Source organism: Rhinolophus ferrumequinum, chromosome 9 (assembly GCF_004115265.2).
Source record: "Rhinolophus ferrumequinum isolate MPI-CBG mRhiFer1 chromosome 9, mRhiFer1_v1.p, whole genome shotgun sequence".
In the NCBI taxonomy this organism is placed as follows: Eukaryota; Metazoa; Chordata; class Mammalia; order Chiroptera; family Rhinolophidae; genus Rhinolophus; species Rhinolophus ferrumequinum.
Window position 1 is genome coordinate 18,159,068 of NC_046292.1, and position 18,328 is coordinate 18,177,395.

At 49.3% G+C, this 18,328-nt stretch overlaps 1 protein-coding gene across 2 annotated transcripts in view; it reads left to right on the plus strand.

Annotated features, from left to right (window-relative positions):
- The first annotated feature begins 10,337 nt into the window (after positions 1-10,337).
- Positions 10,338-18,328, plus strand: part of RPS6KA1 (ribosomal protein S6 kinase A1) — a 32,867-nt gene continuing 24,876 nt past the window's right edge. The window contains exons 1-2 of one of the 2 annotated variants that reach the window (XM_033114328.1): positions 10,338-10,562; positions 16,675-16,719. In XM_033114328.1, coding sequence (XP_032970219.1) covers positions 10,500-10,562; positions 16,675-16,719 — 108 coding nt within the window. In that variant the 5' untranslated portion in view covers positions 10,338-10,499. Of the gene's footprint in view, positions 10,563-14,761; positions 14,802-16,674; positions 16,720-18,328 lie in introns of those variants that run through there. The other variant, XM_033114329.1, reaches the window with a different exon arrangement.

The window sequence follows — 18,328 nt, forward strand, 5'->3', positions numbered from 1 at the left end:
ATTTGATTTTTCTAAAATACAATTATACAAAAAAGGATAAGTACTTGATTCCTCTTTTTTTTTTTTTAAATTGTATTGGGGAATATTGAGGGACAGTGTGTTTCTCTAGGGCCCATCAGCTCCAAGTAGTTGTCTTTCAATCTAGTTGTGGAGGGCGCAGCCCACCATCCCATGTGAGAATTCAACCGGCAACCTTGTTGAGAGCTTGTGCTTTAACCAACTGAGCCATCTGGCCGCCCCCTCCTCTTATGTATTTTTATAATTTACCTGAACTCTTTTGTGGAACAAGGTGAAAAAAAAAAAAAAGGCAGAGCAATGGAATGGAAAGAGCATAGGTCTTGGACTCAGACAGAATCCTAGCTCCATCACTTATTACCTGTGTGACCTTGGGAATCCTTCTGAGCTACAGTTTCCTTAATTGCAAATTGGGGAAACTGATCTCCAACTTTCCCAAACCTTCAGTAGAATCATTTCCAGGCCTTGATCAAATAATTCCTTGTACAGGAAATAAAATATATTCATTTTGGGAAATTTAGAGGATAAACGCAAAGAAGATACGATAAGCGTGGCATATAGTAGGTGTTTTGACAACTCCAGCTTGGTTCTCAGGCTGCTTTATGTCAGCATTCTCCTGGAAAACAGCATATTTAGCCAGGGGTGACTCCAGCCTGAGCCCAAGAAAATCCTAGCAAGAGCGAGCGATGAGGTTGGAGGGAGGGAGCAAGTGGTGGATTCCTCTGGTCTTCTGTCAAGAGCTAGTGAATTTGAGTTAGGGACCTGTCACAGACTTGCAGTGAGATCCTGCGAAAGTCACTTAACCTCCTGAGCCAGTTTCTCACTTGTAAGATGGAGATTGTCAAGGCCAAGCTGCCAGAGTTGTTCGGAGGACCACATGAGATGTAGATGTGGAAATGCCCACCTCGATGCCAACCATTGGGAATTAGCTTGATCTGAGTCTGGGAACTCCCTTTCTGAGCTCCCATCAGATGTAAAGTCACTCACAATTGTCTCCTGTCACTGAGGGGACACAATAGTCTCCTGTCCTGTGTGAGGCCTGGCTTGGAGCCCAGCTTGGTCATAGAAGTGCTGTGTGAATTGAGTAAGCCTCTTTCTCTCTGGGTTCCTCCATTTGTGAAACAGCCAGATTAAGGGCCCAAATCCAAATGCCCCCAGGAACAGGCAGGTAACAAGTGAAATGGGTGAGGAGTTGAGAGGGTGGGGGTGGGGGGCTGCTGGGGCAATCTGATGAGCTTGCCTTATCTAAGAGAGGCTGCCACTCCACCCTGCCGGTTGTTACAAACAGGAATGTGGCCAGACTTTAAAGAAGCTGGAAAGCTGAATTTATCATTTTAAATTAAAATGATGGCAAGTTATTTGAGATATTTAGCTACCTATTCATATATGGACCAGAGAAAATAAATGTAAAGTAGGGTTAAGAGCCTACGCTCTAAAGAGAAGTTCATGCACCAGCTCTACTACTTAATAACTGTGTGTCATTGAATAAATCATTTAGCCTCACTTTTCTTAGCTGTAAAATGGGTGTAATTATTGTACCTACTTCATGGGATTGTTGTGAGGGCTAAAAGAGCAAGGATAGGACTAGGGTGAGGTTAATAGAGTGAGGTTAATGAGGGTACATCTTGGGTGCAAAATTTAAGGGGGCACCAAAAAAACTCAACAATCAAGATAATTAACATTTTAATGTAATATTTTAAAGAGTTAAAAGTAATGCATGGGGCAGCCAGTTAGCTCAGTTGGTTAGAGCGCAGTGCTCTTAACATGGTTGCCGGTTCGATCCCCACATGGGCCACTGTGAGCTGCGCCCTCCACAACTAGATTGAAACAACTACTTGACTTAGAGCTGATAGGTCCTGGAAAAACACACTAAAAAAGTAATGCCAAAAAAAAAATCCATGATGAACAAAATATCAACATTTTAAATAAAAACAGGATGTAACCTTATACTTGCATGACTTGGCCTCACTAACCTCACCCTAATCCTGGTACTGTGCAATTCTATCTTTATTTTAAAAACGAGATGATACACAAGTTGAACCCCATCCCACCTCCAGGCCCAGTGGTTCAAGGGTAAGAGAAAGAAAGCATTTGACTTTGTTCACTGCCATATTCCCAGCACCTGCAATGGTGCCTCACATGTAGGATGTTAATAAATATTTGTTAAATAGGAAAAAAAAGAGAGATGACATGTGTCAAACCTTAACAGTGCTTGGCACCAAGTAGGTGCTCAATAAAATAATAATGATGATGATTATGATTGAAAAGATGATGTATTGTCTGTGGGTCCTGTTCTGTCTTCAGGCCAATGGGAATCTAATGTATTTCACACCCAGAATGGATCATCTTTTAACCCCATCATGACAGAGTTATCTTCAATCATAATCATGAAATAAAATAAAAATAATGGCGAGAAAAAAACAGTAAAATTTTTCTTTTATCAAACTTCATATATATATTTCATATATATACTAGACCAATAAAAAAACTTTAAAATAGAACTTATATTACAAAAGGGAAAAAAGTAATGGACTAATAGTTTTTATTACATTAATATATTTTTACATTAATATATTTTATTACATTAATATATTTTTACAAAGAGGAACACACACACACACACACACACACACACACACACACATACACACACACGAAGAAACATCTCCAAAAGAAGCAACTAGACAAGGTTCAGAGAATGATTTGCACAGAGAACAACAGAATTGCAGTAACTCGTTTTGTTCCTTCATTTTTTTTTTTTTTTTATTGGGGAATATTGGGGAACAGTGTGTTTTTCCAGGACCCATCAGCTCCAAGACAAGTCATTGTTTTCAATCTAGTTGTGGAGGGCACAGCTCACTGGCCCACGTGGGAATCGAACCCGTGACCATTGGTGTTATGAGCACCGCGCTCCAACCACTGAGCAAACCAGCTGCCCCTGTTGTTTCATTTTTACAATCACTGTATTATCACTGTTGGTTTCAAATCTGCTGTGTAAATACAGGGAAATGGGGATATGAACACTCTGGAAGTGAGCTCCTGCTGTGCACTCTGAGTGAAGGCACATATTGGGGGCCAGTTGTGTAACCGGGAGTTCTCCAAATTAGCTTCCATTTAGAATATATTATTTATTAAAGGACAGGTGATAAAAATGTCCTAATTTGAAACTTACATATATATTACATTCTTAAAACTCACAATAATCACAGCAATTATTTAGAACTTAGAACAACAGAAAGGATTTTATCACCAACATTGTTTAGAGTTACCAGGGCATGGCAGTAATAAAAAGAAGACCCACCCAGTTTCATTAAAGTTCTTAAATTCTCTACAGACAATGCACGCCTTATTTCTTGCACATGGAGGATTTGCCACCACCCTTACCTGATTCACCTTTGCCTTAGGCCACCAGTTTTCTTCCATCTCTGGCTAAGACAGTCCCAGGGCCCTTCCAAAGCTGACATTCGACTCCTTTCTATTTCTGGCTCTGCAAGCTATTCTAAGCTGTATGACTCTGGGTAAATCAGGTCATTTCTGTAAGTCTCAGTTTCCTCATCTGTGAAATGGGAACAATAAACTCAACCCCTGCCTTCCCCTTTAAGAGCTCCAGGAGGTAGTGTGAGAAGATTTTTTGTAAAGAGGGATGCACACAGGTGGTAGGTAAGCAGGTGACAGGTCTTGATGACAAAGGTGATGATGTTCCTCTGTAATCACACAGAAGGTGTTCCTGGATCAAGGTTCCGGGAGATGGGAAGGGGAATCCAGTGGTTGCTGGACTTTGCTGAGTATACAATCACTGAGTATGACATTTTCCTTCCAGGGAAAGGCTAGGTCCTCTTGGTCCGCAGGCAGGGGCCTGATCACAGTGGCCCTGGGCTCCTCCACTGCTGTACTGTAGCTCAGCTGGATGGAGCACTTCCCTTCCAGGGGAAGGTGGCTGAGGCAGGAACAGGGTGTGAGGAAATGCTGATGCCATCTGACTCTTGTCCTCAGAAGCACCCTGAAATTCACTTACCTGCTTGTTTAACTGTCTCCCTAAAGAGATGGTAAATTCCTAGAGCAGGGGTTGACAAACTTTTTTCTAAAGAGCTAGCTAGTAAACATTTTTGGCTTCCCAGGCCATATGCTCTCTGTAGCAACTACTCAACTCTGCTGTTGTAGTGTGAAAGCAGCCCTAGACCATACGTAAACTGAGTGTGGCTGTGTTCCAATAAAACTTTATTTATGGATACTGAAATTTGAATTTCATATAATTTTCACATCGTGAAATACTCTCCTTTTGATATTTTTCAATCATTTAAAGATGTAAAAACCATTCTTAGCTCACAGGCATACAAAAATAGTAGGCCAAATTTAGCCCATGGGCCAGTTTGCCCACCCCTATCCTAGAGGATAGGGACCCTGTCTGTCCACTCCTCTGCTGTATTACCTGTGCCCAGAACAGTGCCTGGCACATAGCTGGTGCCCAATAAGTATCTGTTGATGACCAACTAGTTCCTCTTCTGTTCCTCTACCTGCAATTCCGTTCCCTTCTCTTGCTGCTACTGTATCCACCTCTACAGCCACCTCTCATTCTCTCTAACCAGTAGCAACAAGCTTCCACCTCACCCCCAGGCTCCAGGTCAGTGGAGGAGCCCACCGGCCAGTTCTCTGGTAGCCCTGGGACTGTCACCTGCACACTCCTGTTCCTCCTCACTACTCCATCTTTGGCCTCATTCTTTACCAGCCTCATGACCGCAGTCATGGGAGTTCCTTCAACAGAAACCTCACAGCTTTGTCTCACACCAATGGAGAACCCTCGCAGTGAATTCCCTAAGCCCAAGTCTCCTGCCCTCCCCATCCTTTGCAGGGGGAAGAATTTGAAGGAAAAGGAGAGAATCTATGAGTGTTACCTACCATTCCTATTAAGCACCTATCTATGCCAGGCACTGCACAGGTATTTTATTGTCTAATCTCACTTAATACAGTCAGGCCTCTATGTCAACGGGTTCTGAATCAGTGGATTCAACCAGCTGTGGATTGAAAATAATTTTGGGGGAAAATGTTACATTGTTGCTGATGTGTGCTATGTAGTTAGTTAGATGTGTGCTATGTAGTTAGGCCTACTGATGGCTGTGTGTACTGAACATGTACAGACATTTTTTTCTTGTCATTGTTCCCTAAACAAGACAGTATCACAACAATTTACATTGTGTGAGGTATTATACGTAATCTAGAAGTGATTTAAAGTACATGGGAAGATGTATGTAAGTTATATTCAAATACTACCCTATTTTATATAAGGGACTTGAGTATCTGTGGATATTGGTATCTGCAGGGGTCCTGGGATCAATCCCTAGCAGATACTGAGAAATGACTACACTCATAATCATCCCTAGTTTACAGATGTGGAAACTGAGATTCAGAGGGGTTAACTAAAATGTTCAGAGTCACACAGCTAGGAAGCAGCAGACTTGGGATTAGAGCCCAGGTTAGTGTGGCTCCATTCACAAGAATATTTTGTGGGCCTGCAATATGTTAGATGTACACATATCCAGGAATACAGCGATAAACAAAATAGACAAGGCCTGCTTCATGGAGCTTTGTTCTAGTGCGAGAAACAATAAACAGGTAAATATACAATATGATTGCTGGTAGAGAGGGATGCCATGGAAAGAAGATAACAAGTAATACCATTGATGGAGAGCTGTTTTAGATAGGGCCGGTCCTCTCTCAAGAAGTGACATTTGAGCAGCAGTGTGAATAAAGTGAGGGAGTGAGCTCTCATGAGAATTGGAGAAAGAATGTTCCGGGTAGAGGGCACAGCAGGAGCAAAGGCTTGAGGTGGGAGCGTACCTGGCATGTCAGTGAGCAGCAAGGATGCCTAGTGGCCCAGGGCAATGAGTGAGTGAGTGGTAGGAGAGGAGGCAGAGGCAGCTTTACAAGCTGGCAAAGTCATTGGATTCTGTTTGCAGTGTGATGGGGGAGCCACAGGAAGATTTCAAGCAGAGGGGTGCTGTCACCCCCATCCCTCAGACATGGATGAAGCAGACAGAGACTCCACTGCCTCACCTATTCACCACTACTCACTGCACACGAGTACCCCTGCAGCGTTCTCTGCGCTTACAGTGTAGGGAAGTGATTAAGAGCACTGGCTTTTTTTTTCTTCCCAATTGCTGTTGATAGTGAATATTATTTTATATTAGTTTCAGGTGTACAGCGTAGTGGTTAGACATTTATATAATTTACAAAGTGATCCCCCCAATAAGTTTAGTACCCTCCTGACACCATGTATAGTTATTATAATATTATTGACTATATTCCCTATGTTATATTTTACATTCTTATGACTATTTTGTAAGTACCAATTTGTACTTCTTAATCCCTTCACCTTTTCACCCAACCCCCAACCCCCCTACCATCTGGCAACCATCAGTTTGTTCTCTGGGTCTATGAGTCTGCTTCTGTTTTGTTTGTTTGTTTTGTCCTTTAGATTCCTTTAGATTCCACATATAAGTGGAATCATATGGTATTTGTCTTTCTCAGTCAGACTTATTTTACTTAGCATAATACCCTCTAGGGCCATCCATTTTGTCACAAATGGTAAGATTAAATTCTATTCTATGGCCAAGTAATATTCCATTCTATATATGTGCCACCTCTTCTTTTTCCAGCTATCTATTGATGGGCACTTAGGTTGAAGAGCACTGGCTTTTGAGTCTGAGAAAACTGGGTTCCCAACAGAGCTGTAATAATTACCAACTGTCTGATCATGGGCAATCCCACCCCTATTGGAGCCTCAGTTTTCTCATCTGGAAAATGGGGACAATAGTTTCTGTTGGGAGAATTTGATGAGCTCTTGCTTGTAAAACACTCAGCTCCAGGCAGGCCACATAGTTCTCACTTAATAAGCCCTCATAGTTAGTGATTATTATTATTTAAATGCTTAGTCAAGTTCTGGAATTTTGTTAATCATTTGTAAAAGGTAACGACCATTATGATTATTCCCCTCCTGTTCCACCTGCTTCCAGGAGACACCTGTGCAAGACCTTCCTCTACTGAAAGAATAATGACAGACCCTCTTCCTGGGGCAGGGCCCATCCAGAACCCATGCCCTTGAACATTATAGCAAGCACAAGCCCAAGCTGCAGTAGAGAGACCCAAAACCCAGCCCTCAGCCCCTGTCAGTAGAGCCCCCCGTTCCATGGCAGAATGATCTCTTCAACAGGGTACAGAATAATAATCTCACTTGTGTCCACAAAGCCCTTTCACATTCATGAGTCATTCACTTAACACTGTAAGTGACCACCCAGAACAGCCTGTTGTAACCCCGTTATTATTATTAATAATAATAGCTAGCATTTATCCACTCTGAGCAGTGGATATTTCAGAGAGTGTAGCATTTCAGAGCATGGGGTTAGATTGCCTGGGTCTGAGTCCTCGATTTCCCATTTCGTAGCTAGGTGATGTTGGACATATCCCTTAGCTTCTTTGAGCACCTACTATGTACCAGGCAATGCCAGATGCCAGGAAGACAATGAAGAGCCAAGAGATGTGACTGCTGCCCCCTCAGAGCTTACTGTCTAATTGAAGGTATAGATGTTAATCAAATCACAAATACATAAAGGTACAACATTGCAAAGTGCTAAGGAGAAGTATCCATTGCTATGAGTGTGTGTGTAAAACAGGAAAATAAGGGAATATGTCCTGGAAGATGTGACTGTGGAGATAAGCTGGCCTGAGGAAGACAGAAGACAGTTTCAAGTACAATGAGCAGCATGTGCAAAGGCCCTGTGGCTGGAGGACTGAAGGAAAGTCAGTGTGGCTGGAGACTAGAGAGAAATGGAGAACACTGTGAGCTGAGGCTGCAGCAGGATCAGCACATTGCAGACTACGGTATGGTCTCTGTAGCTCTCTGCTGAGCAGATGTGCAAGTTGACCTACCCAAGCTCTCCAGGCAGGGCCCAGATGTGCTCTGGGCCCCCCTTTTCCAGCATGACCCAAATACCCTTGGGAGAGGGGACACAGGAAGTGAAATTCATAGGAAAGCACAATCACTACTCAGTCCTTAAGTTATGATACACTCGATAGGAAATCTTTTCCTGTAAGAAAAAGAAAGAGGGCCGGGAGCCCTAGGAAAAAGGCAGACTGAAGGCAAAAATCACTCCTGCTTCCCTTTCACCTCCTCCACTCCCACCCATCTACCCCATCTCCTTTGTCCAATCCTTTGCCCTTATTCTCTGGGTCTCAGTAGCTCTTCCTAAGTTTAACTTATATTTGGCTTGCAGCCAGATATCTGGCACATGTATGCTATCTGTCCTGAGGCCTGAGTAGGATTAGTAGAGTCAGCAAATCAAAATACAGGATACCCACTTAAATTTGAATTTTATAATAGATAAACAACTTTTTAGTCTCTGTCCAAATATTACAACACTAGACCTGAGCAGCAGGGGTTTGGGCATTGCAAACTAGTTCCAGGCAACTGAACTAGCTGATACCAATACTGCTGTTAGTTTAACACTGCTAACTCTGGTCCAGGCCACCTTGGATGTAGCCCTCGCCTCTTCTCATCAGGGAGGTGGAGAGCAAGTGAATGAAAGAATAAAGCCTGGGCCCAGTCTGCTGGGTTGTCTCTCAGCTCTGCCATTTTCCAGCTGTGTAACCTCAGAAGGACCCAGAGAATGAGTTGCTTAATTTCTGTCCTCACTATCCTCCTCTGTACACTGGAGATAAGAACAGCACCAACCTCAGAATGTTATTGTGAGGGTTAAGTGAGTTTATACAGGTAAAGTGCTTAGAACAATGCTGGTCCATAGTAAGTGCTCAGTGTTAGCTGTAATTATTTAATCACAATGAGTGTAAACTCCATCAGGACAGGGGCTTTGCTTTGTTCATTGTTATATCCTCCGCATCTAGAAGCAGGCCCGGTTTACCATACATGCTCAGGAATAGGGCCTGGCATGTAATATATAGCCATAAATATTTACTGAACTAAAATGAATTTAATCCTCATCATCTACCTGAAAGATTGGGATTATAATTCCCTTTTTACAGATAAGGAAACTGAGTTTTAGAAACATAAAATGAGTTCCCCAATGTTAAGGAGGTGGCAGAGCTAGGATTCAAATCCAGATTTGTTGGGTTCCAAAGGCTTCTCTACTGAAAAGTCAATTCACTTCAACAGCTGAGGTGCTACCCTGGGAAAATCATGAAATAAGGGAGCGTCTGGATTTAGAAGAAATTCTCATCCACTTTGATTTTTCAAAGTCCTAACCTGTTCTCGACCTGCTGCTGTATGAACTTGGGTAAGTCACCTCATCGTTCTGAGGCGGGTTTATGATTTGTCAACTAGGTGGTGGTGAGGATTCAAGGAAATCAGATGTTGGTGGAGCCTTGTTCACAGAATGCTTTTGGTAAACAATCCTTTCCATCCCCCTGCCTTAGAACAGCTTTGCCAATAACTTGCCATTCTTCCCCACCCATGAACCTGCAAGCTCCACTCCCCACGTGTGACTAAATGTCACCACACCTGGATCCCTAACATCTATTTAGGCGGAGGCTGAATCTCTCCAGGAAGAATCCCTTTCCTTGGCCTTTTACTTCAAGTGCAGCCCAAGTGTAGGTCCATCCTGGGAGCCTGGTGCGCTGCCCTCCTTAGAGGGGGGCGAGTCCAAATCAGATCTGGGCCTGCAGTTGGAGAGACTTGCCTTGAAAGGAGTCCCCTCAAGCGCAGATTGCAAAAAAAAGCTTATTAAGAAACCACTCTGAAGGTGCTGTGATGGTGGTGACAGTGTTGGAACCTACCTGGGGCCGGGCCGCTGAGATTCCCAGGGGATCCTAGTCTTGACTCCTGTATGGGGGTATCCCTAGGGCCTCGTGAGGAGGCGGCCTCATCAGAGTCGGGCCCAGGCTCTTTTCAAGCCTTTGCCTGGGTCAGGCTTGGGACTTTCGGTGTGAGTGTGTGTGTGGAGGTGGGGATAGGGGGAACAGGGGAATTCCCTCCAGCTGTAGGGAGAAGGAGTATCTAGAGACCGATTCCGAACGAGCTGAGTGGGGAAGAGAACAGTGGCCCAGGCGTGGAGGGCGCCGGGTGAGGATGGGGGTGGGGGTGGTGGGGGACAAGGTTTGGGAGGGAGGAGCCAGGAGGGCTTCTTCTGGGCGGACCAGAGCGCGGGTCCGAGGCTCGCGGTGGAGGCGGGGCCATCGCTCCCCGCGCGGCGGGGGCGGGGGTCCGCGCCGGGAATGCCGCGCCGCGGGGTCTGGGGCGGGGCTTCGGCGGCCCCGCCCCTCACGCAGGTAGCCAATGGGCGCGGCGGCGCCGGGTGACGGAGGGAGCCGAAGTGCGAGTGCCGCGGCGGCGGCGGTGGCGGACGGCCCAGCCGGAGCGCGAGGGTCTGGGGGGGTGGGGCGCGGGGACGCGGGGACGCCGAGCCGGGGACCCCGGGACCCGGGAGGCGGTGCGGCCCGGGCCGCCGGAGGAGCGCGGGCGGCCCAGCGGCGGCGCGATGCCTCTCGCTCAGCTCAAGGAGCCCTGGCCGCTCATGGAGCTGGTGCCGCTGGACCCGGAGGTGAGTGAGTGGGGCGGGGGACCGGCGCCGGCGGCCAGCGAGCTCAGGTCCCCACAGGGGCGGGGCGGCTCGCGGCGCCGTTGCAGTCTGGCGGGCGCCGGAGAAGGCGCGAGTGCCCTCGGTTCTCTTGCCCCCTCTCCGGCTCCACCCCCCTGTGCTCCGGGTGTGTGTACGCGAAGGACAGTTCCGCCCAGCTCTGAGAACCCCCTTAGTACGGAGAGGAGATCCTGTGTGCTGAGGTCTGACCCCCCACTTACCCCACACACCTAGGACCCTTACCGGGCGCTATCGGAGCTTCCTCCATTAGCGCAGACGGGCAGGGCCGGGGTGTCTGATGTCTGGGATTCTACAAGAGACGAGGGTCATGGGACCCCCATTTCTCCTTGACGTCTCCATGCCCTTCCCCAAGAGTTCCCCGCTTCTGTGCTGCTGACCCTAGAAGGATTGCCCCTCTTGACCCTTGGCAGTTGTGGAATGTGGGGTGACACCTCTGGTCTGGAGCTGAAACTCCTGGTTTTCTTTGCTGGAGGCTAGGGCCAGAGGACATCTGTGTCCCCTGCCCCAGACTGTGGAAAAGAGAGTGGGGGGAAGCCCTTAGACCTTGTGAAGATTATTCCTGGAGAGTGGGAGGACCTTGGTGCCTGCTCCCTTCTTGTGCCCCCTCTCATAGGAAGGGCTGGGCCCCGGGGTAGTTTGGCTTCTGCCAGCCTAGCCTCTCTCAGAAGCAGCTCCTCCCTCCTATGAGGATTCTGTAGTGCCAGGCTCTAAGCATGCTGGAGGCCAACTCTTCCTGTGCTCTTTGACCTCCAGGGTCAAGGTCAAGCCCCTGAACTAGGGAGGTCTGGGAAACTGTCCCCTCAGTTTCATGTTGGGAAGGAGGCAGGTGATACTCCCTTTGCGAAGAGGATGTGAGGAGTCTGCAGGGAGGGTGTGGGGACCTCAGTGAGCCTGGGAGCCAAGGTGACTTCCTCCTGGCTTGGGCCCCTAGCCCCTGCCTAGGTCCCCTTCTCTACGCTCTCTTACTTGGGGCAACCATCAAGGGCCCTGTCTCTCAGGGTCACTGGTTGAGATCAGAGTGAGGACCCCGGGTCTCCAACATCCAGGGTGTGCTGCCCCTTTAAAGGGATGGTCATGGCTGACACTGGCTATTGGAGGGTGGGCGAGGCAGGATTAGGTAACCAACCTGAAGGCGCAATTTGGAGTAAATTGCTCTGGGATCCCTGCCATGGGGTTTTTACAGGCCCTGTACACTCTTGGAGGTTCTCTCGCTGACTCACCCTCCAGAGGAGGAACACTGCCCTCTGCAGCCCCTAACTCCCCCCCTCCCAGACTGGGGCACTAAGGCCTAGGGCGGGGGGTGCTCTGAGGTGGATTCCTTTGCCCTGGCATGCCCCTGCAACCCTGGCCTCCCTAGAGCAAGGTAGACTGAGAGAGGCCAGGAGGGACTTAACCCAAGGACTTAACTTGGAGATAGGGAGGGCAGACACCCAGGAGCTTGATCCCCAGTCCAGGGCACAACTTCCTGCTTCCCTTTAGGGAATCCTGGGGAGGGGGCCAAGTTTAAATAGAAAACTCAGTTTTGAATGCTACCGTGTTTTCCTGAAAATAAGACCTAACCAGAAAATAAGCCCTAGCATGATTTTTCAGGATGACATCCCCTGAACATAAACCCTAACGTGTCTTTTGGAGCAAAAATTAATATAAGACCCGGTCTTATTTTTGGGGAAACACAGTACTGCACTTGAACTCTGTGAGGACTGGCTTATTTCCTAGGATTGGGGGTAGAGGGGGTATGATTTCTCCAGGAGCTTAGAAATGCTGTGTGACCCTCAGTCAGTCCTTAGCCTCTCTAAGCCTCTGTTTCTCCAGTGGCCAGGGCTGGGTTCTAGCCTTTGCTTCCTGGGCCTGAGAAGGTGCAGAGCCCTGGGTATGGCTGCCCATTCCCCCCTCCCCCACTCCATGGAGGTACCAGGCGACTGAGTATTATTGTTTGGGTAACAGGAGCCTTGGGGCAGACAGGGCCCGGGTTGGGCTGTTCTCACTGGAGAACAGGGCCTTGCTGTTCTTAGCCCAGGTGACATGTAAGTGATACAGTAGCCTGACCTGCAGGTATAGGTGCTGCCGCCTGCTCCTAGCCTAGAAGGAGGCAGGCAAGGGGCTGGCGGGGGCATTTGGCAGAGGCCTGGGATCTGGACTGCCCTGCCCTCCCCATGACGCTGCTGAAAATGGGCTGCTGGGAGGCAGGGCCTGGCCCAGGGTGTGGCCCAGGTGGAGCACACCCATTGGAAGTGTGGGTGAGGATTAATTCTGCTTTCCTGGCCTTGCTGAAAGCTGTAGTAACCTTGTCCCCAGGCCCAGCCCTACCATATACAGAGCTTTATGATGTGCCACTCACCCTGCTTCATCTGTCACCTTATTTAAATAAAATAATTCTCATAACAGCTTCTCAAGGTAGGGATTCTTACATACCCCATTTTTACATGGGACAACTGAACTCAGAGCAAACTGGCCTATGGATTAATGTCAGGGTCAATATTGGAACCCAGGTCGCTTGCTGCCTTCTACCAAGTGCGGGGAGACTCAAGGATGGACAAGGGCTGGGATCAAACTTGCCCAGGTGGAAGGTACTCCAAGAAAGGCTCCGGATGTTGGCAGACTCTCCTCATCCCGCAGGGCCCGTGTCCAGCCTTTGCCGAGGACGGGTGGTGGCAGCCAGCCCTGGCACCTGGCCCCCCTGCCTCCAGCAGTGTACAGGCCTGCCAATGCTGGGCTCTGAACACAGCTCCTGGGGCTGCTTCCTGCCTGCGGAGCACGTGCTGTCTTTGTCCATCTGCTGCCCAGCTTCTCCAGACACTGCCCTGGGCCCCTCTTCCCAAAACAGATGCTTGTGTAGGAAGGAAGGAAGGACGCCTGTTGGAACCCATCTCTGACCTCTGGAGGGGGGCACAGTGGTCTGGGGGCCCTGGGGAGCTGTCCCCAGGAGCAGTGCTCTCAGAAAGAGGGAGGAGAATGAGTTTCCACCCTCTAAGAGGACAAAGGGCCTTTCCTGTATCAGACTTTTTAGAGAAGATCCTTCATTCAGTATTCTGCAAGGTCAGCATCGTCTTCTTTCATTCAATTCATTCATTCATTCAGCAAATATTTATTGCGCACTCATCATGTGACAAGTACTATTCCAAGCAACAGGGTACAGCTGTGAACAAGACAAACCTGCCTTTATGGTACAGATATGGAAACTAAGGCTCAGAGAAGTGATGTGACAGACCCAAGGTCAGAGTAAGTGGCTGGAAGAGCTAGGATGAGTAGCTATGTCTTCGTGGCTGCAGAGCTGTGTTTTTTCTACCATCTGTGCAGCAGTCAGATCCGAGGGACAAACGAACCCTGTCTTCCCAGGACCCTTGCTCTGAGGTGGGAAGCTCGCCTGTGGTCCTTTTTGCACTCCCGGTCTTTTCTCCAGAGCTACTCATTTCCCTCTAGAGACCGTAGCATCAGCTCTTATAGGCATGGGGTTCCATGAGGATGGCACCTGGGCCAGAGACTCTGGGACTGGAGGCAGCCAAACAGGGCCTGTGAGGTCCCTTGAATCACCTAGGACACTGCTCAGTAAGCCCACACCTCTGTGTATACCCACCACCTCCTCCCCTCCCTCACTGGGGATTTAGGTTTGCAGCCATGTGATTTGGGGCCATGGCCCCATGCCTTTCACCTGCTAGCTGAGGGACCTCAGGTTAAGTTCCTTCACTGTCTGAGCTTTGTCTGAAAATGGGAGTAATAGAGCCTGCTCTGGCCTCCCTGCTCTCTTTGTGGGTTGAGCTTTCATTTGACACACTACATGCTGGACCCTGAGCTGGGTGCCAAGGAGATGGTGACGGACAGGCCACGGCTTCTTCCTGAGTTAACCTGTGGCTTGCTCAGTGCCATGCGACCCAGAAGAGGGAGGAAAGGGCTTGAGGTTGTGTGGACAGAAGAGATGACATTTGAAGTGAGTCTTGGAAGAAGACCAGGAGTTTGCTCAAGTGACAAGGCAGGAAGGGTTTTCTTGGTATAAGGAGCCACCATGCAAATGCTTGGGAATATGAAACAAGCTGATCTATTCAAGCTTCGCTCGAGAATAGGGCCCAATAAAAATGGCTATTATTTGTGGACCAAGTATGTGCCGGGTATATATATTTATAGACTATTTTGTTTGCTTCTTGCAGCTACCCGATGAGGTACATTACTTTTATCCCCATTTCACAGGTGAGGAATCTGAAGTCCTGAGAAATGAAGTAACCTCAGGGTCATGCAGGTGGTTGAAGCCAGAATTTGAACCCAAGTGGTCAAGTTCCAGAACCCACATTGTTAATCACTTTTGTTGGGCAGTTGGAGGTGATAGCCTTGAGTGCTATGCCGAGAAGCTGAGACTATTCTGCAGGCAGTGGGAAGCCGTGTAAGGTTTTGGGGGGGGCCTAATACATAGCAAGTTCTCAAGTGAGTTGATGGCTCAAGCGCAATGATCACAATTGAGTTTTAGGAAGGATGAGGGTTTGGAATGAGGGCAGGCCGGGGTGGGGGGCTGGTGGCAGGCTGTTGAGAACATCTGTGGGAGTCATGTCAAGAGTCTAGAATACTGGGTGAAGCGGAGCCCAATCTACAGATGCGTCAGGCCTGCCCCCCTCACACCAGCACTGATCAACCCGGCCCTTCTCCTCAGACTGCAGAGAGATCACAGCGTGTATACGTACTCGTATGTGTGCGTGGAGGGGCCTGCAGAACACTGGCCCTGTGGAGGACTGGGGGCATTAAAAGGGCTCGGGGCAGGATGTCCTGGGAGTGGCAGGGTGCAGCTGGTCTAGGGGCAGGGAGATTATGTAATGGGCAGAGCACAGCTGTGCCTGCTGCTGCCAAGCAGAGCCACAGCTGCCCTGTGGACCAAGCCCCTGGCTCCAAAGTCCTGACCTGCCCTAGACTGGGTCTTCTGCTGTTAGGAGCCTCTTATCTGCCACACCACACTGTTGCTCTGCCAGAAGCTCCTTTCAGCTTCCCAAGGCTCAGATGTTACCTCATATCACACAGGAAAGGGATGAGCTGGGTTTGCTATAACCCAGGGTGAATAATGTTCACCCGAGAGTGAAGTCTGGGGCCTGGGAAAAGCAGGACTGCCCAGAGATGGGCCCCAGTGCCCACTCCTCTGCAGGTAGTCCCCCTTCCAGGGGTGTGGGTTGCTCTTCAGCAGACTTTTTTTGAGTACCTCCTGAGTGTCAGAAACCAGAATTTGAATCCCCACTTACCAATTGTGTGACCTTAGGTGCCATCATGAGGCCCCTCAGCCTCAGTTTCCTTCACTGCCAAATGGGTCAAGGGCCTACCTCCTAGGTCATGAAGATTTAATGGTGCCACAGGTGTGAGGCATTGAGCCCAGTGCCTGGCATGTGGCAGAGGCTCAGGGGAGAACAGCTGTTTGCACGGAGCCCTAATCTCTGCCCTTCCAGGACTCCCATTTATTAGGAAGGGCAGGCCTATCTGTAAAGAATCCCTGCAGTGTGGCAAGTAATACAGTGAAGGAAAGCAGGGCCATGGTGGGCCAGCAGCGATTCTGCCTCATAAGGGCAGGGCAAGGGTCCTAGAGGGGACAAGGCCAGGGCAGCCACTGTCTCTGGACTTTCCCAGACTTTGTTTGTTTCTTTCCACCCTTACAGCAACTCTGGGAGGTGGCTGTGACTACTGCCATGTTACAGATCAGGAAACTGAGGCTGCTTGCAATTGATTAGTTGGCATAGAGTCACACAGTTTGTCTCTGTCAGAGCTGGGAGCCACACACGCCCTTTCTCTCTTATTGGGAGGAGGAGATATTTGAGCTAAGTCTTCAAAGATGAGATGTTTGCCAGGCAGAGAGCCAAGGGAGGGAGTGTCGGGAAATGCTCTGCCTGGGTTTTGAGGGGCTGTTGCTTGATACCTGTGCCCTCACTGTGAAAGTGGAGGTGGGAGACCCACCCAGAACTCCTACCCCCGCCTCTGTGGCCTCCCTGGCTATTGGGAGTAGCTGAGGGCAGGGGTGGTACATGGGGCCTGTTTGCTCTTTTCCATGCTGGTACATTCAGACAATGTGCCCTGATCTTCTTCTCTTTTCCAGAATGGACAGGCCTCAGGGGAAGAAGCTGGACTTCAGCCCTCGAAGGTGAGGACCAGGGATAGCACCCTGGGCCAGGGACTGTGTGGGGGGCATGGTTTGCATGGCCATAGAGGAAGGAGGCCTGCCCTCGTCCTGTCTGGGTGTGTAGGACCCTGGCTGGCCTCTTGCCCCTTGCCCTGCTCAGCCTTCCTTCTCCTCGAGGCAACCCTATGCATTGCTCCAACCTTCCTGTTTCGTCGGTGAGGGAACTGCGGCCCAGACAGGGTCAGCAGAAGAATCCAGGCTAGAATTCTGGTTACCCATTACCCAAGCTACGACACTTCCTCAGTTGATTTACTCGTGGTGGCTGGGTCCACTGCAAGGAATGGGCTGAAGGGGTGATGGGAGAGGCTCGGGTCCTGAAGAGGGCCTGGAATCAGCTGGGTACGAGGCTCCAGAGGGCACCTGGTAGCCAATTAAGTCTCACCAGGGCCCAGTGTACACAGGCCATTTCTCAGGGTTCCCACCTCCTAGCGCTAGACTTCCTCACCCCTGCTTCCTCTGCTTCCCCGGGGCTCCTCCCTTTTGCCCCTAAGCCATTGGTGCTGGTTTGGTGTGTTGACAAAAGTGCCTGGGGCTGGATGACAGTTTTGTGACCTTAGGTGTGTCCTTTGTGCCCCTGGGCCTAGGGTTTCTCATCGCTGTGTTGGCAAAGACCACATCAGTTCTGTAAGGCCACATTGCTGCTGGCTGTGGAGGGGCTTTGGAAGCCGCTGAGGCATGACAGAGCGTGGGTTCTGGACGCAAAGCAGACCTGGGTTCCAGTCCTGATTGCACCCTCACCACTTGACCAGAAGCTCTTTTCCCTTCTGAGTCTCAGTTTCGTTATCTGTAAATTGGGGATGATGTGCCTTCTTCCCAGGAGTGACGTGAAGGACGAATGAGGTAGAAAGTGCCTGGCACGCAGTGACTTCAGCACCGCAGCGTTACTGCCTTAGAGTCTTGCTCAGCTCCCTTTCCTACTAGTGGCCACACCCATAAGCATGACCTTTGAGATAGACTCCAGGACTGGTCCCGATGTTTGCCTTGACTCAGCCTCCCAAGATAAGGTTGCTGAGCTGCCTGGGGTAGGGCTGGGTGAGAGAAGTGGGCTCCTACTTCCTCTTCTCTTGGTTACTATGGCGACCTTGGGCTGCCAGAGGCCAGGCAAATGGTGTGGACTGGACCCCTTGGTTTGTCTCAGCCCCATGTCTGGAGAATCTCCTCCCACAGAGTAGCTGCCACCGGTTGCCTAGTAACAAAATGAAGAGGCTGTGGGTCCCCAGTGAAGAACCTGGCTGTCCGCATCTTGGAGCTGAGGTTCTGGGGGTTGCAGAGGAGCTTACAGCTTTGGGCGAGATGGTGGTGAGTGCAGCTTCTCTCCTCAAGAGCTAGAGAGGCCGGCTGGGAGAGGACAGGAGCTGACCCAGTTAGGTAACCTACATTTGATCCCAAGCCTATGACTCCTGCTCTACAGCAGAAGACCTGGGGTCAAGGAGACAAAGGTTGGAGATGGGTGGTGTGGGGAGAGCCTCGAATGCCACATTAAGGAAGAGAAAGATCTTAACTCACACCTGGCACCATACCAGGAGCTTTCCGTTTCATTTTCACAACACCCCTGGAAGTAGAAATTGTT